At 42.5% G+C, this 25,094-nt stretch overlaps 2 protein-coding genes across 4 annotated transcripts; one reads left to right on the top strand and one right to left on the bottom strand.

Annotated features, from left to right (window-relative positions):
• Positions 1-3,928: 3,928 nt before the first annotated feature.
• Positions 3,929-17,114, bottom strand: gsk3ab (glycogen synthase kinase 3 alpha b). Of its 2 annotated transcripts, XM_086079107.1 has the most exons (12): positions 16,852-17,114; positions 16,100-16,238; positions 15,809-15,994; positions 12,465-12,652; positions 12,248-12,331; positions 11,487-11,597; positions 9,670-9,800; positions 8,231-8,435; positions 8,042-8,137; positions 6,594-6,780; positions 6,438-6,515; positions 3,929-5,555 (listed from the first exon to the last, which is right to left on the bottom strand). In XM_086079107.1, exons 3-12 carry the CDS (start codon positions 15,981-15,983, stop codon positions 5,488-5,490), a joined length of 1,323 nt encoding a protein of 440 aa, XP_085935233.1. In that variant the 5' UTR covers positions 15,984-15,994; positions 16,100-16,238; positions 16,852-17,114; the 3' UTR covers positions 3,929-5,487. The 2 variants fall into 2 exon arrangements, with proteins under 2 accessions (XP_085935233.1, XP_085935234.1); XM_086079108.1 differs by lacking the exons at positions 16,100-16,238; positions 16,852-17,114 and having other exon boundaries at positions 15,809-16,004.
• On the top strand, positions 16,936-24,753 carry znf526 (zinc finger protein 526). Of its 2 annotated transcripts, none has more exons than XM_086079106.1 (8): positions 16,936-17,140; positions 18,320-18,653; positions 19,234-19,388; positions 19,465-19,560; positions 20,408-21,141; positions 21,227-21,389; positions 21,960-23,372; positions 24,567-24,753. In XM_086079106.1, the coding sequence occupies exons 2-8, from the start codon at positions 18,374-18,376 to the stop codon at positions 24,711-24,713; spliced, it is 2,988 nt and encodes a 995-aa protein (XP_085935232.1). In that variant the 5' UTR covers positions 16,936-17,140; positions 18,320-18,373; the 3' UTR covers positions 24,714-24,753. The 2 variants fall into 2 exon arrangements, with proteins under 2 accessions (XP_085935232.1, XP_085935231.1); XM_086079105.1 differs by having other exon boundaries at positions 19,459-19,560.
• The last annotated feature ends 341 nt before the right edge of the window (positions 24,754-25,094 follow it).

Here is a 25,094-nt window from a genome sequence, read left to right as displayed (position 1 = left end):
GAATTTTTGCTGATCACTAAAGTAAATGTTTGACTGTGTACCTTAACAAAGGAGATAGTTTGCCTTTTTTTTTATGCAGGCACCAGCTAAAAGTTTTCATCATACAATCATTAACGTTCGATCGCATCCGTACATCCTTTTCCAGGGTTGCGGAGAAGACGGCTGTGGGCGAAAGGCAACCCTCCCTGGTCTGGATTGGTCGCCATTCAATGACAGGACAGACTGGCAATCATTCAATTGACTGTTAACTGAGGCGGGAATCAAGCTCACACTGACTGAAAAAAACTGGAGGGATATTTTCTAGTGACTCAAGCTTACTAAAATACCCAGCAGGATTCCAACAGGCCACCCGCAGGTGCAGATCTAAGAAAGGATAACTACGACACTGCACCCCCCCAAGGTTCAGTCTCTTGGAGAATCAGTCCACTTCTCCTCAGGTGAAGCGCTTGGGAAGGAAAACTAGACAGCTTTCGTCAAGTGCAGACTCTGCAACGCTGCAATTCATTCTGTTCTTGCGGAGTTACTCGCCGTTTCCTAGCGAGAGGCGCTTCGTCCATTTTTAGCTGGTAAAAATGTTCTTGCTTTTTTTCCCCTCCCTTCAACGTCCATAGACGAGAACGACATTTTCATCCATGGCCGTGTTTAGTCAAAACAAAGGTGTACAAGATGCCGCATCATCCAATCAGCTCCAAGTATTGTACAGAATGTCCCGCCTTTCTTGTGGAGAACTCCCCTTGATTGAATCACAATATCAATCTGGCTATTGCCAGGTTAGCAGGTCACGGGATAGACGGCAAAACTGCCCTCCTCAGGTGGTATTCGGAAGGATTCCATGACTATGCCTACTTCTCCAGTGGGGATATCATCACACTACCCATCATCTCAGGTGCCGTTTCCTGTGGTGGGATTCATTAGACGGCCTCACAGGCGCACACTCTTGGTGGGATTCAACCGAGTACTCCTCTTCGGTACAGTCTCTGTAAGAATCAGTACGCTTCACCGAAGGTGCGACCTTCCCAGGAGGGTTTATATCAATCTGCCTAATCTCTTGGGAGGATTTCAATAGCCTCAAGTGCAGTCCTTAAGAGGGATACCAACATTCTGCCTATCCTCAGGCACACCTCTCGGAGATTCCATCACTTAGTATGGTGGAAGTCTGCGCTCGGGAGGGTGAAGCGTTAACGACACCATCAGATCGCTCTTCTAGGATTAAATTCTCTGGTGAATTCCATCAGTTTTCCAAACCCTTGGCGGGTTGCATCTCTCATGCAGGATTCGAGTGTTCTATACTCTTTGGGTAGTCTCCAGGAGGAATTCTGCAGGTTGGCCTGCCCCCCTGGTGCAGTCTTGGGCAGGATTCCATTTGTGCCCCACCAGGAGGGTTTTCACTATTCTACAAACCCTCGGATGCGATCACTAAACGGATTCCATTGGTCCAAATCCCATGCAGATTCTGTCAGACTCCCCAGTCAGTTCACCCAACACAAATGCAGTGTCTCAGAGGATCCCATCAGTGTTTCCTGTTTTGGGGGCCTCTCAATCCGCCTGCCTTCAGGTGAATCCATCCAGTCTCAAAGGCTATCAGTCAGGCATCTCAGCCCCCTCATTCGCCTCAAGTGCAGTCACCAAGAGTATTCCATCAGTCTTCCTGCCTCAAGTGCAGTCATTTTTGAGTTTCAACCTCCAGGAGGATTCCATCAACACCTCCCCCTTAGGTGCAATCTCTCTAGGATTAAGTTTGTCTTTACACGTTGGTTAGGAGTTTGCCTCAGGTAGTGGATTGTACTATTTCAGCTCTTCTTGGCCTTCCTGGTTGTTCGCTTGAGTCATGAGCTGATATGACTCACTGCGAGACAGTAGCCACACTTTCATCTTTCCAAACAAACTCCAAGCACATTCATGCCCAGCCTATTCATCTCTTCACCTGCATGATTTAAATGGAAGTTTAAGAACAGAGCCAAAGAACCCGCCAGGGCTTAAAAGGACAAAGTATGGCAAGAGCTGAAAAGTAGCTTAAAAAAAATCAAAAATCAAACATGCTGCCAATGCCTATAAATATTTTACAAAGGATGGAGAACGTTCCTGCAAACCCCGAGACTTCATTAAAAGCTACTATTCCTTTTTAGAAGAGACTTGTGTGAATGAAAAATGATTGCCTTGAGACAGTGTGTGTAGTGAGACTTCGGTCCTAGTTAAATATCCATGTACTTTAGATGTATGCTGAAGCCTCACTTTCTGTGATCCATTTCTTTAGCTGCACTTGCATAATGGATGTCAAATTGGAATAATACTCAATTTTGATTGACAGGAAAGTTCATAGCCAGCTAAATATGATGTGCCACACAAACTTAAACCCCAAAAGTGGCACTATTTTTGTGAGTTACCTTTAGTTTATGAGCATCTAATGCCATTTTAGTGCATTATGCGTTTTCTTAGGCTTTTTTTTTGGGGGGGGGGGGGTGCAACCCCAAAAAGAGTTTTCCAAACCCTTGGCACCAGTTGGGGTGATGCAACCACAGGATACCTTTCAAGGTTTTCACGGACGCTGAACAACACGAGGAAATTAAATAAATGATTATAGGATATAGAGGTGCATCCCAATGAATTTGAATATATATATATATTTTCATTTGTGATATTGAAAAAGTAAAACTCATTCAATGGATTCATTAAACACAGAATGTTTTTTTTCCCAATGCGGATAATAGTGCAAGGCTAACGTAAACACAAAATTCACATCAAGAAATTTTAATATGGTATTAAGAACCAATTAAAATGGTTTCCATGACACTGAAATTAGTTGGGAATTGGCCTTCTGAAAAATGTTTCATATATATATTTTCATATATATATATATATATATATATATATATATATGAAACTAAATTTTTTAAGAGACTTCTAATGGGGCTGCAAAACAGAAGAGCTTTCAATATCGCAGATCTTCACTGATCTTTAACATTTCTATGGGGAATTTCGTATGATATTTTTTTGAAATGTATTATTGTTTTTGTTAGTAGTACAAAGAATCAGATTCTAACTCACTTTTACACACTACACTAATGATTGCTAACAAGTGTGCTGCAGCGCATTAGTGTGCTGTGAGGGAGAAATTATCCAATTTTACTTCATTGGTCCTGTATTTTATTTATAACAAATAATATATCTATGATCTATCCATGCCAGCGACCTAGTGTGAGATGTATATCCACTTTTTGTTTGATGGACACAGATTTCATTCTAATGTAAAAGATGCACCTTACAAAACTTATCAAAGACCACTGGGCGACAGTATTGCTGTGCAAACACCTTCCAGTTTGTTCTCCGTTATGTGAAGTTTTACTGTACTTTAGTTCCATTGTAGAATGGGTAACTTTGGAAAGGTGAGTTTTGTGGTGGTTGTGAATTTCCAAAGGCTGAGCAGTTTTAATGGTTAACTTTCAAAGGGTGAGAAATGCGAGTTTCTTTATACAGTGGTTAACGTCTCATCAGTTGTGAGACAAAACAAAAAAAAAAGGGATGTTAAATTGTACCTTGCATCGAATCAACTTAATCCCATCTATTCACATCCAATAGAGCTTGAGGATTAGTGTTGGCAGCAGCTGTGTTGGAGCCTCTCCCAGCAAAATTTCAGGCAAGGCGGGTTACGCCAAGTCAATCATCTATTTATGCCTGTCAACAGTCAAGAATGTTCAAATGTTACTTCCAATTGTCAGTAAAGTTGATCTTGGAACAAATTGCCTTGACATATTTTTTGCTGCCATTCCCTTTTGTCACCAACAGCGCGAAATGATTAACACATGCACCAATCATGTCACGGTGTTCCCACGGCGATTGTGAGAACACGGTGACATGATCGGGGCCTCGATTACCGCTGTGACATAATCGTCACCTCGCGCAATTAAAACACGGACGTGCGGAGACGCCAACCGTTTCATCACTTTATTAATGAGTTCAATTATTTATAGCAACAAACAAAAAACAGTCTCTCTCCCCCCATCCCTCCTCCATCATCCCCTCTGGCCCACCGTCTCGATGCTCTCTCCACAAAACGACGAGCGCTGTAATAAGAGCGTTGCGGGGTGGTTTCGGAACAAATAAAAAAAAGAAAACTAACATTAAAACAACAATGTTGTACATCAGTGGAGTAGAACAGGAGACGGTCGGACACGGAAGGCGGTCAATGGAAGATTCTGTTTTCACCCTCTTTTACTACACACACACACACACACACAATTCTCAAAACTCACAAGCACACGCAAGCAACAAATCCTTGTAACATTCTGTTCACATTGAAACTCAATGGAAACAAGCGTTCCACCAGACGGTACAGAGGTACAGTATCTTGGATGTGACAAAGTTTTCTGCCCCACTACGACATCATTTTGGAAATAATATACAAAAATAACATCCCCCGAAAACAAACACACGTGTAATACAATAAATAAAACCGTTCAGACAGCTACGGGTGCGGGGGGGGGGAAGTCATGACAAGAGAAATGGAAGGAGAGAGAATAAAATGTGAGACTTTTCTTTTGTTCTGTTTTTTTTTGTTGTCGTTGCCCTCCAGAAGCAGGGACGGAAAAAAGAAAAGAAAAGTAATACCGTATTTACAGACTGCGACATCAGATAAAACAGTCTGGTCGCTTGAACGCGCCATCTACTGGAGAAAAAAAAAAACAATATTACAAGAACAATAGAATAACAACAAATAAAAAGATCAAATAAAAGGTAGCTGATATTTACAGATTAGCTGTGTTGTGGAGGAGGGAGAACCACGGGCGAGGAGATGAAAGAAAGTTCAAGGTCCAAGACAGGAAGTTGAGGGCACGCTCGGGAGGAAGTGGATCTCGGTCAAAATGATGACGACGATGAGGAGGAGGAGGTTGGACCCATTCGTTTAGCGTCCTCAAACACTTTCCACATTTCATGATCGATACACTTTTACCGAGGCCACTAACTCCCACCAAAATAAAGGCAAGGAGGAAAAACAAAGGCTGCTGCAGTGTGCGTCCTTTGTCAAAAACTTTTTCGGAATCACCTCTCTTCTAAAAATGACAGCTGAAGTAAATACAAAATAAAATAAGATGGACTTGGTTGTTTTGGGGTACAAAGAAACACTCTGGAGGAGAAGAGAGGGTTTTGTACCATTTTTTTGGGATGGGGGGCATGATTGTCATTCTCCAAAAGCCAAATGGCCACTCCACATAAAATGAGCTAAATAAAATAGAATTTTAAAAAAGGGGATAAAAAGACCATAACACAGACAATGCATGTACAACCCCAAACATCCCACAGAACCTGGACTTATAAAGTCAGCTTATATATATATATGAAGCCTATTGAGGAGGGGAGGAGGGGGGGGGGTGTCATGATGAGTGTGTGCATGTGTGTTTGTGTGTGTATAGTCTTTCTAAGTGTTGAGAGGAAGAAGAGGAGAGCGGGAAGAGAAAAAGAACAGAAGCATGGCAGGGTGCTGTTGGCTGTTCAGGTGCTGTTGTTGATGGAGCCGGGCACAGAGCCGGGCTGGGCGGTACTGTCTGACGCACTGCCATCTGCAGAGCCATAAGGACATTACACAGTCAAATACAGACAACTTTTTTTTTTTTAAGTATCTAAAAAAATATTTTTTTAAATAAAAATAAACATTTTTAAAAAAAATCAATGGATTCATGAAAATATTTTGGGACATTTAAAAAAATTTAAATGCAAAGAGACAAGAAATTCTGGCATTTTTAAATAGAGAAAAACAATCAGGCTTTTAAAAGATTAAAATTTTGTGTAAATGAAATTTTGAAAAATTGAAAATAATATTTCTTGCCATTAATAGTAAATATAAAAATGTGTAAAATGAAAATATATATTTTTTTAAATTGAATGAAAAAAACAACATTTAGAATTCAGGAAATTGTTTTTATAAATTTTAGGTAAATACAAAACAGAGAAAAAGGCTATTTAATGGAAAATTTTGTTTTTAAAGGTATTAATTGTATACCAAAAATAATGTAGTTATCAAATCCATTCTGGACAAAATACTAACTTTTTTTGCTGAAAATGGCTCAATTGAGTATCAATTTAAGTAAATATATTAAAAAAGATCAATAGTTTTTATTTTTAGATTAGTTTTTAGATTTAAATCATTTTAATAGCAGTAAAATATGAGAAAAAAATTCCACTGCCCACAAAAAATTATAAAAATCACCTGATTTAAAATGTTTTCAATACTTACAAATAATTATTTGAGACATTTCCGGTGAGAGTATTTTTTTTAAAATTGAAATTATCAGATTACAACCGAGAACATTTAATTCAGGCCTTTTAAATAATTCATATTTGAAATTGAGATTTGTGTATATTATTAGGAAAAAAAAAAAGGGCCCCTTAGCAAAAAGGCTGCCAATGTTACGCGTTGGGTGTGTGCATGTTTTACCACATACCATGTGAGGCAGGCGTTGTCTGTGCACGAGCGTGAGGAGGAATGAGTGTTGAATTCAACTGGGGTTGGATGGACAGCTCTGAGGAGACACGGAAGAAGGCGCATGTAAAACACCCCATCGGGTTTCACTCGCCGCCACGCGCGCGCGGAAACCGACCGACAGGACTGAAGTTGAAGAGCAGCGGCAGTTCCCGCCCACTGGGCAGGCGAGTGTTGGGCTGGCGCAGCTCATCGAAGAAGGCGTGCGCGCAGGCCTCCAGCGGAGACAGACGGGTGACCGGCGTGTATTCCAGCAGTCGAGAGCAGAGGGCGATGGCCTCCGGCGGCGTGCGGGGCTTGAACACCTGATTGGAAAGGAACGCACGGGATGTCACACATCGTAGTCGAATTCTCTTGGACGCCACCAAAGGACGTTTGGACATTTTTACTGCTGTTGGGCACAATTAGAAAAAACACAAAAAAGACTTTGACTTTTGTTGAGTTTACAAGTGTCAGGACTTTTAAAAAATCTTTTTTTTTATTTAAATAAAAATAAAATAAACTTTACAATGAAAAACTGAAGATTCCAAAATTCAGCATCTATGTATTTTGTTAAAAAAATTTTTTTAAAGATGTGATTTCCCCCTCCTGATTTGCAAGGTTTTCAAAGCACTTGTGGGTTTCTAAGAGTAAAAATGAAACATGAAAATTTAAAATTTTGATTGATGATTGCACGTTCTTGATAAATTGCAATACAGCATGAATAATACCATTTTCATTTTTTTTCTTCAAATAAATGCCTGCCACTCTGCAGTCAAGTACATCTACTATTTACTAGGGGTGGGCGACATGACAATATTAGATCGTTAAATACTTTAATATGTTGAGGATTTCAAAGCCGAAAGATCATCAAGATCGTCTGTAGGGCACATTCTATGGAGTTCAACTCCAACTGGGGGCTGAAGTTTGGTTTCTGCTTGCCGCATCCGTGACTGCACCGTTCGTGACACTCCCGCTTCCCTGTTCGTCAAAGCAGTAGTCGGAAGCCATGGCGGAAAGTCAAAGCGAAACGGGTTGGTCCCGAAAAGAAACTCCACCTCCATAGTGTGGACTTAGTTTGGCTTTTCCCCGGAGAACAAGGCGCAAACCGATTTGCAAAAATTGCAGAGACGCCGTTCGGACGTCGGGTGGCAACACGACGAACTTGTTTGATCACATACGGAGACAGCACTCAAAACATTAGGCGGACAGCCAAAACAAACGGAGATCAGCCGCTAGCTTTAAAAGTGTGGAAAACGAGGGGTTTAAAAGACTGTTTCAAAGCAGTAGACGCGCGTTATGAGCTGCCCAGCCGTGAATATTTCTTCAGTACTAAATAAAATTTTAGTACAATGGTCAGAAATGTGAAGATTAGTCTAAAATCGTGATCGTGATTTTATTTTTAAAAATGTTTTGCCATATCACCTATAGAGTACATACTACACAAGAAGTGTGTAGGTGGTCCAAATGACAACCGCTCACCCTTTTAAGCCAAGTTCAGCGCTTTGCACAGCACGGCGTGTGAGTGAGTGTGAGCTTCAGCGATGATATTGATTTGACTCCTGTGAGTCATTCAGCACTAATTACCTTTGTCCACGGGTGAGCTTTAATCTGTGGGAATTTGAACTCTGTATAGTTTGGGTTCATCTCTCGGATCTGCTCCCTGGTCGGAGTTCCAAGAACCTGACGCGGGAATAGTAAAACATCATCATCTTTGAAAAAGGCAGACTTTCCGATACCGTATTCAATTTGCTCTCAACTCGTCGCTGCCAGTACCTTGATGATCTCTACTAGCTGGTCCACGCCGCTGTCGCCCGGGAAGATGGGCTGGCCCAGAAGCAGCTCGGCCAACACGCAGCCGGCCGACCAGATGTCGATGTTGGACGTGTAGTCGGTGGCGCCGAAGATGAGCTCCGGGGCGCGGTAATACCGCGAACAGATATACGACACGTTGGGCTCGCCTCGGACCAACTGTTTGGCGCTGCGGGGACGACAGTGGACAAACACGCCTTTAGGGGAGGTCGATTTAATCCCCCCCCCCTCCCAAATTATAGTAACTGTAAAACAAGTTGAACACTGAAAGTGTAAAATAATAAAATTCGGAAATTAGCAAAGAACTACCGTAGGTCAAAACGTCTGCTGAGGCTCACACATGCAGACAAGTTCCCGTCGTCATTCACAAGGACACGCGGCTTTAAGGCACGGATACAACAATTACAGTTGTTGTGACTCAGCTTGTCGCAATGTACAGTAATTAAACTTTAGGAAACCAGGCTATTTTCAATCTTTACATTTAATTTTGTGACATTTCTGTTTTTATACAATACAGTGCAGTTTTTTGGGGGGCAGAACGAATTAATGGCATTTTAATTTAGAGCATTACAACTTAACTTCACCAATAGAAACTAAATTCCACTTAAAGGGGCCGTTTAATGTGCTGAACATTGGCACTTATATAAATAGGCCTGTATATAAAAACGATGGCCGCGCTAAAATTTGCCCCCCATGAAAAATTCAATAGAGATTTAAGATTTTTTTTTTTGTGTGTGACAACTTTGAGCACAAGTTCTAACGACCATTATTTATGGGCGGAGACTGCTTGCTTCTGCTTCTTTGCTGATATTTTTCATTACGGAGAAACTGGATGAAATAAATTGTCAGAATTATTCACCAGAACTCAATGGAAACACTTTTTTCCTCATTCTCATTTTTTCGGCATTTAATGTTATGAGGACATTTTCAAAAAATGTTATCCACTGCACACGCTCATCCTCCTCTTTTTCTAATCAGTTAATTACTTGCATAATTTAAAATGGGAAAAAAGATGACCCCAATAGCTTGACATTCAACAAATATTCTGAATGTCATACGCAAAAACTTGTGAAATGCTTTAATTTTTTTGCATGTAGTTATGTTTATTGCTCAAACACAATCTGTGATACCTTGAATGTAAACATCTGCTGTCAAGCTAAAGGATCAGCCACGGTCAAAATTAATTATTAATTATTAAACAATTACCCTGTGTTAATACATGATTAATGCGATAATTTTTTGGGTGATTAATTAATTAGTCAACGCTTCAACTTTTTAACAAAGGATGGGGAAAAAAAGTGGGCGAGCAAAACATGAGATGCACGCGCCGCAGTCAAGACAGCTGACGCACACAAGAATGGAAAGAATGTTGAAGCCAAACGAGTGTAACGTGTGCTCCGAACCTGCCAAAGTCACACAGCTTGAGGATGGCTGTCTCGGGGTCCACCAGGAGGTTTTGGGGCTTGATGTCTCGATGACACACTCCCTGGGAATGGATATAAGCCAGGCTTCGGAACAGCTGGTACATGTACACCTGGTGAGAAGGACACAATGCTTAAATGCAATTTTAAAAAAAAGTCCACTGTGCTGATTTTCATTCAACGTCTTGTGGTTTTGGTAAACTTGTACCTGCAGTTTGGACTTGCGCATAACCTACACTAAGCTTGAGTCAACCAAGGCTGTGACTGACTTCCCAACGTGGTGAGGTTAATGGTGACTCACTATCTCCTATAGTTGCGCAACAACTCTTAGACAGAATTATCAGACGTTAATCACTCCCTTTTCTCCCCAAAGACAGTAATAACATGCGTGGGCATTTCTTCCACGTCACAAGAGTCAGACAGTGCAGTAATGCTGGGTGGTGTCGGATGCAGACCGCAGCACAATAAAAACTAGGGCTGGGTATTGATTCTAGTTTACTCGATTCGATTTCGATTCACAAAAGTTTAGTTCAATTCGACTTTTTCCAGATTCGATGAGATTCACTTCAGTTCAATCCGATATAGATTAGTTATGGAACAACAATTATTTTTAAATGTCAAAGACATGATAAAAACTCCACAAATATTAAGTTCCAAAGTAAATTTTGCGGCGAAAGTAAGTGGTCAAATGATTTAGTTTATTAATTAAAGCAACATGTGTTATAATAATAGTTAAGTGTTACACAAACATTAACATCAGCAAGGATGAGATTAAAATATTTTCATCATTCTAATTTAATAATTGTAAATACAAACTTAAAATATTCTTAATTGTCTTAAAGTGCAATAAGTCAGGTGTTTCATAAATGTAAGAAAATACTTTTAAATTCATGTGAACAGTAAAATGAAAAGAAAAGAGCAAGATACAAAGAAAACGGCCTTTCAAATTATATTTTCTTAAAAATGTATCGGGGGAAAATTTGATATTTAAATAAACGATACATGGTTTTATGAATCAATATTGGGCCCGAAAGGAAAATTGATTTGATATCGATTATTTTATTTTTTTATTTTTTATTTTAACCAAGCACTAATGAAAACATGGGGGGCTCAAATGTAAAAACATGTTAAACAATGGGAAACAAATCATAGTATAATGCGGGACAGCTAAAAACATTTTTCATCTAGTAATTCATATTTTGGATAAATTTATTAGGCAAAAATGTAAAGGTGGAAATTTACAAAATGTGAAGACACTTGTTTGTGGCATCTTAGCATGACAAATGGCTGCATTATCATTAGAAGCCTCACGATGCATCACAACGCAATTGCAGGCAAGATGACTAAACATGAGTGTTGTTGCTGAAACAAGGAGCGAAAGCAAGTGACGATCTGAAGACGTGTTGTGACAGAAAAGCAGCACAAGAGTGAGTAGGACGTGTGTCTTAACGCCTTGAGGGAACCTCAGGCAGAAAGGAGTCAAGTGAGCCATGAGACAGTCGGAATGTTCTCTCTGCTGCGACACACACAATAAATGCACAAAATCACCCTTTTAAAAAGCAACAACCTTGCAGACAGGCAGCCAAGTGGCTTTCCCTCCTGCGTTGCTTCTGTAATCCTTAAAGAGACAAACGGGAAAACATCCGCTGCTTCATTTGCCTCAAGCAAACAAACTTCACTTTCTGCCTACTCCAAACTGAGATTTGTGACATTCCACTAGATTTTGTTTTGTTTTTTTGCAGGATCTCTGTGGGAAGTGACAAGTAGTAGCAGGGAGGCAATGAAAAGGTGGCATTTACCTTAACATATATGATGGGGATGGTGGTCTTGGCCTTGTTGAAGTGCCGAGCCACCCTGTACACCGTCTCGGGGACAAAGTCAAGTACCAGGTTCAGGTAGACTTCATCTTTCTGCACACGACACAAACAGGGAAACATGGTTGTCGTATAAAGCTGACACAGACGAGATCGCACTACAGACTAAAGCTCTGACTCAAACCCAAAAACATTCGCTATTTGCGTTTAGTGCTTATACATCAGTGAATGACATTTGATTTTCAAAAAAAAGGGGGGGGGGACACACAAAAAGGGTCAATCGCCTTTAGTGCAGGTCTGAATCAGCAAATACGTTTTTTTCGTGTCTGTCCAGTTCAGTCATTTTCAGTCGCGTCCTTTGGTGTGCGGCGGGCCTAATGCTACTGGACAACATGATGCCGTCCAGTTGAAAATCATGCCAACTAAATTAGCCAATTATGAATTAAGCAGATGACAATTTAGAATATTGATGCTATTGCTATTATTTGTGGTGCTTGGTGCCTTGACGAAAAGCAGGGGTCCACTGTTTTCCAAATGTTAAGATCAATTTTACAAGGAATTGAAAATATAAAAAGGCATGAGGAAGATGTGAGTCCACTCACCAAATTACACCTTTGACATAAAGCTAAAGACAGACTGAATTTGACTGCTTTATTGAGCGCAATTAACAGATATGACAGCTATTTCAAAATGTTACATCAAACATTGCCGCAGGAATTTTTTTTCCGGCGATAGCAAATACGCACCTTTTCACCACTGGAGTAGAAGAAGTAACGTAGCCTCACAATGTTGCAGTGGTCCAACTTGCGCATAATTTGCAGCTCTCTATTCTATAAACCAAACAAACGGGGACAAAGCGGTCACAAGGCAGAATCTCAATCAACCACTCTTTTCGGAGTGAACCTTTTTTCTAAGAGTCACACTTGCAATAAAATGGCTTCCCTATCAAATTTGTATACTCACCTTAAACCGTTTATCTTGGAGCACTTTCTTGATGGCCACCATCTCCTGGCTGTCGATGAGGCGCGCCTGGTAGACCACGCCAAAGGAGCCATTTCCTATGACCTTGATGTCCGTGTAAGACACTTCCTGCGGGCGGTCGGGGCCTTGGCCCGGCGTGGCCACCACGGTGGTCAATTTGCCACTGTCGCCTGTAAAATAACAACACATTGGGAAGAAAATCAATCAATGTGCTCAGTGCTCAAATCCCAGTATTGCAATTGTGTACATTTACACAAATGCCTTGTTTGCATACACTTACATGGATCCAATACAAACCAGTCTTAAAGTAGACAATCATCTTCCTTGAAAACGATTTTCACCAATACGCTCTTCAATTGCCATGCATTTTTATTATTATTATTATTATACTTATTTATTTTAATAATGTATTGATAATTTTTTCATATATTATTATTATATTTATTTTTGTTTATTTTATTTTGGGGGGGGGGGCGATTGCAGATTCTGATTTTTGGCAAAATAAAATTCCGATAAGCGTTTAATCAGCCAATTATTTAAAAAATATATTTCTGTGAATAAAATACTTTATTGGTCTCTTAATGCTTCCAACAATTAAGATAAAAATTACTGGCAGAACATTTGCCAGTTTTACATGACTTTGTCCTACTTCCGGGGGGGGGGGGGGGGGGGGGGGGTCTTGGGCGGGAATGTCTTATCTTTGTTTGTTTGTATGTTGTAAGGAGTCCATGTGGGAAAAATTAAAAAACAAATCAGCCCAAAAAACAAAACAAACCATGCCTGGTTTTTCCAGAAAGTGTTGGAACATAACCCCTAAGATAAACGAGGGTTTACTGTATTGTAAAATGTCAGAAGTCCATCACAGTTCAAGCTCAGAAACAGTTCAATCCACGTCAACGTGTTCCCGTTCCACTGGGCGCCATGCGCGCTACGTGTGGTCCACTGGTTGATTTGGCGTAATCCAGGATCAGATTATGTGCGAGGACTCAGTAGGTGATGTATTCTTTCAGCAAGTACACGATGTGCTTCTTGAAAGTAGTTAAACAGTGTCATCACCGGGCTGATGTTTGACTAAAAAAAAAAAAATAGACACTTGAGACCAAACAGTAACTGACAGATGGTAAAAGGGGCATGAGGGGGTTGGGGTGGTTCCGTTAATGGTGTGGCAGTTTGGGTCGAGAGCGATTTGATGAATCAACACCACAAGCAGTGACATTGGGGAAGGAGAGTGAGTGGGAACGAGACAGAGGCTCGTCCCCAAAGCGCTTTTGTCAGAGCGAGCGCTGTGATTAAAAACGCTGTGGACAGTAGCACACCCACAAGTGCGACTCCATTTTCCCAGGGCTTGTTCACTTTGCACATCTCAACAGCACCCCTCCGGATCACCGCCGTGCCTCAAAATGGAGTAAGACGGCGCATCATTCTGCACCCGAGACAGACAAATCCAGCAAAAACAACGCAGCGTCAACATCGCGGAAAAGAAATGCAGATGTGATTGTGTTGATTACTGCATCATTTGTTCAATATCTCTCCTTGTCTCACATCAGATCTCTACCTACTAACATTTTAACAGTTGCAACTCTATTAGAGATGCCGTTTTTTTGTAATTTTGTGTGATTACACTGTAGCCGATTGCAGTCCACCTTTAAAAGTTTCCGCTGCAGTACTTTTGCTCCAAGTGAAGTCAAAGAGAAAGCTCTTTAAATATGGAGCAGCTGTGTTATAGCCGCTGCTTTAATAATGAATACAACTAAAGAGGAGTGGATTTCGCTTCAAACACAATAATTACGTTAAGAAGAAGAAAACACAATAAAGGCTGGATTTGCACTACATGCTTCAAATGGCATAATAGGGATATGCGTCATGGTGGCGTAAATGGTGGGTAAAAACACACACTCACACTCAGAATAAGAATAGAATACAAATGTGGATAAAAAAATTTATAGGCATCACATATCTACCAATGTGAGGGCAGTCTAAATGTGCAGATCGGACAGACATCATCAATGTCAAGTTGAGATTCATTGAAATGTAAAGATCAGTGATGTGTACACACGATTGACAGTGGCCACCATAGTGGAATTTTGTTAAATATTTTTTTAAACAAATGAGCACTTTGAATGTCTTTAAATCCCCTCTAATAAATAAATTCTACAACAAACAATTGATTAATCAAGTACATAACATGACCTATTTGACTGCCCGCAAGTGACGCTGTCTAAAACTTTACAGTAATTTTCATGCGTCAACTTCGAGAAGACTTTGGAATTTTGGTCAGTTCAAGCTCACTGGTGGATGTTTTTAACATTTTTAAACAAAACATGTCAGCCCAACGGAGAAAGGTTTACGATAGACGTCCTCACATAATCAAGTTATAGTTTTAGTCTAATTTGAATTTGTTTTTGGCCCAGATTTCTTCGCGCAAAAGCGTTCCCCAAAAAGGCCTTTTCTTTACGGCACAAAAGAAAAAATCCAGAACCAATCATCCCATTACAAAAACTATATATATATATATATATATATATATATATATATATATATATATATATATATATATATATATATGTGTGTGAAAGTAACTTTAGACTGAAGTGGTCATTCCAACCACACACAGGATTCATTTTTTGGGTGAAATCTTGTCCCGTTGCCATAATCCTTGTATTTGTTCCAGATAATAACCATAAACATTAGGTTCTTTGGGGATTTTGGTGGGTGAGTTTCATAAACATTTAATAATGGATTTTAGGTTATTTAAACTGGGTCACTGTACAGAGTAGTAACTTAACATTGCAATATAGGTCATTTCCAATTGGAATTTGGCTCCCTTCTAATGCTATTAACGGAGATATCTCAATCAATTGGTCGAAATGTGTGACACAAATATGACCAAAAAACGATTGGAAAAAAAAGTTTCAGCTCCATAACGATAAAGGAACGCTAACATCCACAAATGGCTAGCACGGACGCTAATGCTAACTCTTAACCTGAGTGACGTTAAGAGGAATCGACAAGATTGAAAATGCCAATAATAACATGATAAAACAGTTTATTTGATGAAAAAAACAACAGTCAGTATTGGTGTTGGGTTGACGTTAAAAATTTCTCATTGAAGAGGTTTAATACTGGCAGAAAAACACGGCTAATGATAGCTGGCTAGCTAGAACAAGTTAGCCAAGAGCCTGCTAGCTGAGATTAGCTCTGCCGCTGTGATCGACCTTATTTAAACAAAATGTCGACAACGCCATCTGAAATAAACAACAGGAGGGACGTCTTTTGTAACAAAGTGTCCGACGCTGCGAGTGGTCATTCAAAAAAAGAACACTTACGGGGTAGTTTGAGGTTCCCAAAACTCGTCGAGCTGCCTCCGCTGGTTTGCGAAGCCCCCGACTTTCCTGTCGAGCTTCCGCCGGCAACTGCTGATCCGACGCCTGCTGCAGCGGCTCCGGGAGCTCCGGGAGGCTCGGCGAATGAGCTGGTCCTGGGCCGCCCGCTGCCGCTCATATTTGTGTGAACTAGAGCCAGGGTTAACGGCGAACGTTACTGACAGCCAGCCAAGTCACACAAGCCAATCGAACGAAGGAGAAAAAAAATCCCATGGAAAAAAGAACGGCACTTACAGCGTTCTTATACAGCTTTCTGCCCCGTCTCCCCCTTTCTTCCTCTGTACTGTAGAACGATGATGGTGGGGAACTGGGGAGTTGACGCACGATGACGTCACACTCGCAAGGATTAATGGGAAAGCGAGTTTCAAGGTACCTGTACTCCAGGGGCGGTGGCAAATGTGATGGAATGCGAAATTATGATTTTAAGTTTTTCGAATCGTATTATATCATAGCTATAGCAAAAATAAAATTTAAATAAATAAATAAAGCTATATGAGCTATAAATTATATGCTCGTTAGCACACGCTAACAATGTTGACAATGCAATCCAATAATAAACAAGAACCCCTAGCAAACATAAAGTTAGCAAAGTACATGTTGAATTCCGCGAAATAAAATAAAATACATATATTTTTTAACATTACTGAACAAAAGTCAGTCACCACACAAAGCGCGTAGTGTGATTGAAAAGGAAACTGTCCAATCGCTACGGGATATTTGGGCGGGGCTTAGTTTCACAGACAGAAAAAATAGGCAACTTCGGGTTAATGTAGCAATATAACTAACGACTAACTAAAATGACCCCAAAAAAAAGAAGTAAATTAGCCAAAGTATTCTAAGAATTCAACAAATTACTCGGTATTCTAAGAATTCAACAAATTACTCGGTATTCTAAGAATTCAACAAATTACTCGGTATTCTAAGAATTCAACAAATTACTCGGTATATATAAAAAAAAATCGGTGGGTTAAAACTACAATACCCACCACGCATAGCGCGCCGTGTGATTGACAACCACACCGTCCAATTGTTGTTCAAGGCTTTGAGCACTTCCACATATTGGGCGGGGCTTTCGTTCACAAAAATGGAGGCAAACGGCAGGTTAACGTCCCTCCATATACCGTAAAACATAATTCTCGGCGAACAACCATCACATTCTGTACTTCTCGTGCCCAAGACGGCGTCGGAGGAGCCTCGGCGGAGGGTGCGGGACAGGACGTGTGGGTGACGTGCTGTGATGTCTACGAACGGCGCCGTCCGACGACAGTAACTGAGGTAAAGGGGGTGAAAAAAAGAAGGGCCCCTGACGCTTTTCGCACGGAGAGCTCCGGCGAAAAGTGGCTAGCGCCGCCTGACGGACCGCCCGGCGAACCGGGCAACCGCCGTCAGGAAATAGCGGTGCAGGCGAGAACGGAAAAAAAAAGAAAAAAAATGGTCCTCGTTTGCCGAGGGAGCGCCTCCAACCGCCCTCCACGCGCCATCACACATAATACACGAGGGAACCTTAATAAACGTTGTTGTGTTTTAAGATAAATATTGTAGCTAGTGGATGGGAGGAAGCTAACAGCAAGGGCCGTCTTGTGTGCTAATTGCTAAGTCACGTTGTCTTATTGTGTCTTTTTATTGGTCTAATACTGTAAATTAATTAAATTTGCGACAAATAATAAACACTTAAACCATGTGTGCTCGCCATATGACGAAAAATGTAGAAATTGTTTTTACCATTTGTGAATTAGATTAAGTTAAACTAAAAATCCATAGTAGGTCAAGAGCAGTTTAAACAGGGTGGGCCAAAAGTAGGTACCTTTTAATAATTTGAGGTGGAAGGAATGCAGGAAAACAGGTGTAAGCAATAAATAGAGGAAAGATGCATGAATAAAAATGAACTAGGAATGACAGAAGAAGAGGCAGAAAAGTAATTTTGAGGGAAGCATGTAAGAAAGCGGGCCTGGGGGAAGGGAGAGGAAGTCAAGAAGGAAAAGATTCCTGGAAACAAAGCTGTAGTGTACATAAAAATTAACTTCATAAGCACACCTACTTTTGTTTCAGCCTGTATAGCCATTAGCGTGTGTGTGTGTTTTGACTCTGTATCATTTTATTTGAGAATATACCACAGGTTAATAATACTGTCACCCGGGTCGTACATCCCTAAAATGGCTGCTGTGGCTTTTTATCTAGTCAAGTCCAATGTATTCATTTATATAACCCTTAATCACAAAATAGTCTCAAAGGGCTTCATACACGGGGAAAAGAAGAAAGCTTGAGAAATGTGGGAATCCCCCTAAATCAGCCGATTAATCAGTTATCTGATTAAAAACATTTTTTTTAGGTTGTTTATTTTTACACATTAAGGGTGGGCAGGAACTCTCGAGACCCATCTTTTTTTCATGCATCTAAACACTAATTTGTTTTTCCCAGTTGTTTTCACATGGCCTCTTTCCTCTTTACACATAGGTTCCATTTTTACCTTGCCCCGATCCACTTCATATAAGAAGACCTACCGACATCATGGAAGCGGAGAGCGTCTACATTGAGGTGCAGCAGCCCGAGGACGTCAGCGTGGACCACCAGTTCATGTGCAGCGAGTGCTTGCAGCTTTTCAGCACCCTGGAAGAAGTGCTGATCCACCAGGAGATTCACACGGGCGATGAAGGCGAGGCGGGCCAGGAGGTCCGCTGCGAGCAGTATCAGTGCCTGGAGTGCGGCGCGGTCCTCGTGGACTCCGAGGAGCTGCTGCTGCACCAGGAGATGCACATGCGGATGGCCGGGGTGGAGGCCGAGCGACAAGGTGGGACATTTTGTCACGTGACGTCTTTGTCAAATCATTCACTCATTCCCCGCTGCATCATTCGTTTCATTGTAGTTCACAAAAAAAAGTCCACTGTTATGCTAACAATGAATGGGAAATCCAATTAAAGGGCTAAAGTTAGCATTAAGTTCTGGGAGTGATATTCTTTCAAATGTCGTAGTAACACATACAGACAGGTAAAATAAAAATAGTAATATTCCTTATATGTGAAAAATAAGCTATATTAATAAAGTCTAATTGTGACTTTCTTCTACTTAAAAAAATAAAATAAAAATGATGGCACTACACCGCCCCTAAGAGGCCAACGCGGTAAACAGTAGGTATCATGTTATTTTAATATGTAATTATTTTAAGTTTTTTTTACATAATCTGTCCAATCCTACTAGAAATCTCTATATATAGTGATTAGGGAATGATTGACTGATTGTGTTTTGTTTAATGGGGGAAAAACATTGTATTAAAATGTCGCAATTTTACATGGAAAAGTTCTAAAAGTATAGTCGAATTTTCAAATTTGGAGTCATTAACATTTGTGTGTTTGTGTGCGATCCTTCCTCAGAGTTGTGCGAGGCTGCGGTGCCCGAAGATTCTTGTTCCCAGGCAGTCCAGTACCAATGTCTGGACTGCCTGGCTCTGTTTGACTCGCCCGGCACATGGTTCGAACATCGCAAAAGTCACAACAGCAGCACCACAAGCACCCACGCCGAGATAACGGTAAGACCAAGACGGGAGAAGAAGTCCGTTTCAAAAAACCAAGCTAACCCACTGAGCGTGTGATTGTCAGCCACAGGAGTACATGATCCAAGCGGACGGCACCCTGGCTCCTGTCAACAACATGCAGAACTTTGTGCTAAGTGAGCAGCAGGCTGGGGAAATTTTGGCACAGGTATTAAAGTTTTCATCATCTCTTGGTTGTTGTTTTACAATTTTTTTTCCCCCCGACAACTTCACTGAGCAGTCAAGTTTTTGCCGCTTATCAGAAGCTACCGCTAACATGTGCGTCCGACAAGACTCCATGCAGGTTTTCTTACCTTTTACCTTTGACATGATGGCGAGCGTCGCACCTGTGTAGGATGAGGATGTTTCTGCATGTTAGTGTTGCAGGCGGTGTTGTCCGGGCTTGCTTGAAAGTGGCTCTGGACCTTCACCAAGCGTGGCTGATCATGTCGTAGGGAGGAAAACTCTGAGGAGTGCTTATTATGTAAATTACCCCACTGTTAGGTGAATGTTCTCAACTAGGGATGTAACGATAACGGCTATATCGTGATATTGCGATTTTAAAACTGCCACAATATCGTTGGTGTCATGTCACGATATGAAAAGCAGCACATCTGTTAAAAAGTCAAGTTGATTTCCATTTGTGCAGTTTTAGCACACTCTAGTGGCCATTTTTTTAGTGCAGTTTAATTTTCACAAGGCATGTTTTGACCCCCTACGTTTAAAATTCACGCTAATGATCAGATGAAGGGGAACCTAATATGTTTATGAACAGAGTCAATCTGTGGAGGATTGTAGGTTGTTTATATGCATTGTTGTTATGTACAAAAGCACAATATTGCGCTGCGTTTTTTTTTTTTTTTTTTTAGTATGAGCTTTTTTTTTCTTTTTACAATATTGTGGCCTTTTTTATATCTCCAAGCTCCCCACAATATCATACAAATTATCGTATTGTGTTAATGTTTGGATATCGTTACATCCCTATTTTCAACAGCTTTGCTTTGTGTCTGTTTCAGGTGTTGGCACAGCAGCATCAAAAAAAGAACGGCCAACCCATCTCCAAACCGGCCTCCCAGCCCTCCCTGCTGCCCCCGGTCACGCCCGCCCCGGGCTCGGCCACCATGCACCTCAAGATTCTGACGGCTCAAGCTCTGGCCGACAGCTCGGTCGCGCTGGCTCGGCCCGGCAAGATGGCGGCGGCACAACGGAAACGAGGCGCCTCGGTGAACGGAGCCGCCCGCCAAGTGGAGCTGGTGTTGGCCCCCGGAGTCCATGCCGGTAGCGGGCGGGCGGCGAGCGAGATGGTGGTCAGCCAGCCGTACGAGTGCTCGGAATGCTCCCTTCTCTTCCAGACGCCGGAGGACTTCCTCCAACACCAGGGGGTGCACTTCCTGGGTCAGGAAAAAGAGAGTTCGGACGCGGGGCTCATGAGCGGCTTTGAGGAAGCTTCGGAAACGGCGGACAACTCCATAAGGCAACCCAACCAATTCGTAACGGCGGAGAAGAAGCCGGCGCCGGCCGAGCCCCAGCAGTGCCCGCTGTGCGGCCGCACCTTCGTCTCGGCCAACCGCCTCAAATCGCACCAACGCGTCCACGAGCAAGGCACGCACGAATGCAGCGAGTGCGGTCGGGTCTTCAAGAAAGAGAGCTCCATGCAGGACCACCTGCGCACACACCTGGGCGTGAACAGGTACTTGTGCGTGGACTGCGGCCAAGGCTTCACCACCGAGATGACCCTCCTCGTGCACAGGTAAAGTCCCGCGCCATGGCGGCGTGACGGCGTCCTCGTTGCTCCGGCTGGTCCTCATCCTTTGCCTTGCGTGTTTCTCTTGCAGGAAGTCACACACGGCCAACCCGTTTCACAAGTGCCAGTTCTGCAACAGAACCTTTACCAACATGACAAAGTATCTTTACCACCGGCGCACACATATGAGTTTCAACGCCTCTGCCGCACCTGCTCCCCCCACCAGCACCACTGCGGCCGCCGCCGCCATCACGGTATTCCAAACCCTCATGCTTACTAGACAACTGGATAGTCACAAACTAATTACAGTCGGAGCTTTGCACAGCTAACTACAAATGTATGAAAAAAAATCTTTTTTTTACCCCCCCAAAAATCTTAAAAAAACACTTATGAACATTAAACATGAACTATATATTTTCCACAAGAATGGAGGGCAATGGAGAAAATGAATGACAAAATGAAAATGCAATATCAAAAATATTGTGTGTGTGTGTGTGGGGGGGGGGGGGGAGTCGTCAAATATGCAAATCGATGGATTCTGAACTGCAAATATACGAGGCTTGAGTAATGTCACCACCAGATGACAGACATGGCTTGGTTGCATTTACACTGAGTTTATACTCCGCTGTTCGACAATGCAAGTTCTTTTCTTTTCTTTTCTTTTTTAGCAAATTTGGAATGGTATGTAGGACAAATATTGTGCTTGTATATTTTCGTGTAGCTTTATCATTGACTTTGTGTGTTCTTTGTTCAATTCAGAGTTTACCATGACCACGAATTAGAAATAAATGCAAACTCACTTTTCGGTTTGTCTCCCTCTCCAGGTGAACGCTGCGCCCCGACGCACCTCTCGCTCCACGCTGGCCATCCTGCAGCGAGCCAGGGACAAGAAGACCTCTCAGATGATGGCCCCCCTCACCGAGGAGGAGATGGAACAAATTGACCAGGACCCTGCGGATCTGACTAACGTGCACAAGAGTGCGGTTGAAGGAATGGTAGACGAAGAGCGTCCCGGCACCAAACCCGTCGAGGAGGTCGCGTCAGGCTCGGCCGAAAGCGCCGCACCGCCGGACAAAAGCGCGTTGGCTTGTCGCTCCTGTCCGAAGACGTTCTCTTCGCAGCCGCAGCTCCTGCGGCACCGGCGTGCGGCGCACGGGCCCAAGCGCAGCTTCCTGTGCGGCGTCTGCGGCAAGACCTTCAAGAAGCAGATCCACGTGCGCGACCACATCCGCACGCACACGGGCGAGCGGCCCTTCCAGTGCGCCGACTGCGGCAAGACCTTCTCGTCCCTCGCCAACCTCAGCCGCCACAACCTGATCCACACGGGCGTGCGGCCGTACCGCTGCGACGTGTGCCAGCGCACCTTCTCGCAGTCGTCCAACCTTCGCCAGCACAGCCTGCTGCACGTGGCGTGCGCCGGCCTGACGTGCCCCGACTGCCCCGCCGCCTTCCGCTGGCCCACCAAGCTGGCCGCGCATCGCTTCACGCACCACCCGGGGGCCCCCGCGCCCTTCCCGTGTCCCAACTGCGAGGCCGGCTTCCTCACCAGGAGGCAACTAAGCGCCCACTGTATGGAGCAACACCCCATCATGCCTCCACAACCCCGAGGTGCCCCCACTGACCAATCACAGCCGTCCACCTCCACCGCAGACGATTCCCACGCTCCGGAGCAAGGCGGCTTGGATTGCGACGTCTGCGGTAAGACGCTCAACTCCCCCGCCAATCTGCGGCTCCACAAGCTCAGCCACCCCGGGCCCGGACGGCCGCGCGGCGCCCCCGGGAAGCGCACCAAATCCCACCAGTGCCCCATTTGCGGCAAGCTGTTCGTGTCCAGCTCGGGCGTGGTGCTGCACCAGCGGGTGCACACGGGCGAGCGTCCGTTCCCATGCCAAATATGCGGCAAATGCTTCCGGCAGAGGACGCACCTGCGCGAGCACTTGCGCACACACACGGGCGTGCGGCCCTTCCGCTGCGAGGTGTGCAGCAAGGGATTCGTCCAGAGCATGCACCTGGTGGAGCACCGCCGCACGCACACAGGGGAGCGGCCGCACGTCTGCCCGCAATGCGGAAAGGCCTTCAAGAACTTCTCCAACCTCAGGAACCACAAGAAGACGCACAGTCGTCCGCAGAAGCAGGACCAGGAACACAAAGCTGGCTCGGCCGTGGAGGTGTCCGCCATGGAGTTCCCCAAGGGGCAGCCCCACCTCATCCAGATCCAGTCTTCGGACATTCAGCAGGTTCGTATCCGCAACCGGATTCATTTCAAAAAGGTAGATTTTTGTTAGTCGCAGGCCGTGTCCCCTGACAACTTTTTTTTTGTTTTTCTTTTTACTAAAGCTATTTTATATAAATACATTAAAATAAAGCAATTTAATAAAGGTTTGAATGATTAAAATGCATTAAAAATGTGTACAGTATTTAATTCATTACCTAATTTGAATGGCATTATATCTACCAGTAATTTAATGAGAACATAAAATTCATTTTACTTTACTATTTTAATAAACAAATTTGCAGTAAACAAGTTAACCATTAGAATGTAAAATTGTTTATTTTCATGCAATTTTTTCATTTAAATTGTATTGAAGACAATATTCCCTTTAGCATTTTATTTTAAATAATTTAAACAAAATTAATAAATAGTGAGGGTGTCAGGCAATTAAAATGTTTTAATCGTAATTAATCGCATGACTTGGTTAACTCACGAAAAATCGCAAACTTTATATCTGTTCTAAATGTACAATAAAATATTTTTTTAAGTTAATAGAAGTTCATCCTCTTGTTAACATAGGTGGTAAAAATGTTTAATAGAAATATGGATCATCTTATAGCCATTGATACAGTAATTTCAAAATACAGTAATTTAAAATTTAGTTTAAAAAAAAATGGTGCTGTATTTGTAAGACGTTGGTGACAGCTCAGTGCATTTTTCTTTTCATATTAAGGGCTATCTAATCTTTAACATAAAGTAACTTGTGAAATTCTGCACATTAAATTTTTTTTTAGAATACAACTTGACCCCAATCTCCACAAATGCATTATTATTAAATTTTTTACTGCTAAATTTGGGCGTGGACGCGTCTGCTGTGTTGCGACTGGAATTCCCCCAGTACAGGCTTTCCAAGTAAGGGGGGGCAGTCATTAATCAGTGTTTAAAAAAATTTGTGGCATTAAAGGAACTTTGCCTCAAAATTAATGCACTAATTTTGACACGCCTAATAAATAGTAAATTACAATCAGTCATTTTTGAGTAACCAAGTTTGGGAATTAACAGCTCTAAATGAATGCCACAAATATTACGGGGAGACTCGAGAAGGTAAATGCTTGGCGGGCCTGAGGAACGAATTGAGTGTGCAAATACGTGGCCACCCCTGATGGACAGCCATTATCCAAAGCATACCACATGACTATCTGTCCCGCCACCGTCACAGGGCACCAACACCATCATGTGTAACGAGTTTGGGGAGACCATCGCCATCATCGAAAGCAGCGAGGGCGGGGCGTTGCCGCTGGAGCAGGCCCTGGAGATCTTTCACACGGCGCTGGAGAACGGCCTGGACGGACTACAGATGCTCTGAGCGACAAGAAATGCTCACATTAAAATATGAAAACAAAGTATACGTGCCTCGTGTTCAGATGTTGGGGGGGGAGTCCAAAAAATTATTTGTTTTTGAAAGTAAGCATTTTCTTTTTGAATTAGTTGATTGAAGTGCTTTCCTTTAAAAAAAATAAAATGTTTCTCAATGACCCCCAAACTTTAAAACAGTAGCGTATATATAGTTTTTTTTAAATGGAAATTGAACTGCAGTGAGGGAAAAAGTACTCAAAATGTTTTGAATGTCAGTATGATCACATTGTACCTTTCTCTTTTCTTTTTTCTTTTTTAAAGGATTTTTACTATGATTGTTATGAATTTGTGACAGCCGGCGGTCTCAACAAACGGGATGTTAATAAATCAG

The sequence above is a fragment of the Leptonotus elevatus genome, chromosome 6, assembly GCF_054856555.1.
Source record: "Leptonotus elevatus isolate MCC_2025b chromosome 6, RoL_Lele_1.0, whole genome shotgun sequence".
Classification (NCBI taxonomy): domain Eukaryota; kingdom Metazoa; phylum Chordata; class Actinopteri; order Syngnathiformes; family Syngnathidae; genus Leptonotus; species Leptonotus elevatus.
Note: the sequence above shows the minus strand (reverse complement) of the source record. Positions and strands in the feature narration are given on the sequence as shown.

Excerpts from the sequence above, each read along its gene's own strand:
- gsk3ab (XM_086079107.1), bottom strand. The coding sequence starts at position 15,983 with ATGAGCGGCAGCGGGCGGCCCAGGACCAGCTCATTCGCCGAGCCTCCC. Across the intron at positions 8,436-9,669 it reads AAGCTGTGTGACTTTGGCAG|CGCCAAACAGTTGGTCCGAG; the intron begins GTTCGGAGCACA and ends TCGTCCCCGCAG. Across the intron at positions 8,138-8,230 it reads AGCTAGTAGAGATCATCAAG|GTTCTTGGAACTCCGACCAG; the intron begins GTACTGGCAGCG and ends TTCCCGCGTCAG.
- znf526 (XM_086079105.1), top strand. The coding sequence starts at position 18,374 with ATGGAAGCGGAGAGCGTCTACATTGAGGTGCAGCAGCCCGAGGACGTC. Across the intron at positions 21,142-21,226 it reads ATGACCCTCCTCGTGCACAG|GAAGTCACACACGGCCAACC; the intron begins GTAAAGTCCCGC and ends TTTCTCTTGCAG. Across the intron at positions 23,373-24,566 it reads AGTCTTCGGACATTCAGCAG|GGCACCAACACCATCATGTG; the intron begins GTTCGTATCCGC and ends CCACCGTCACAG.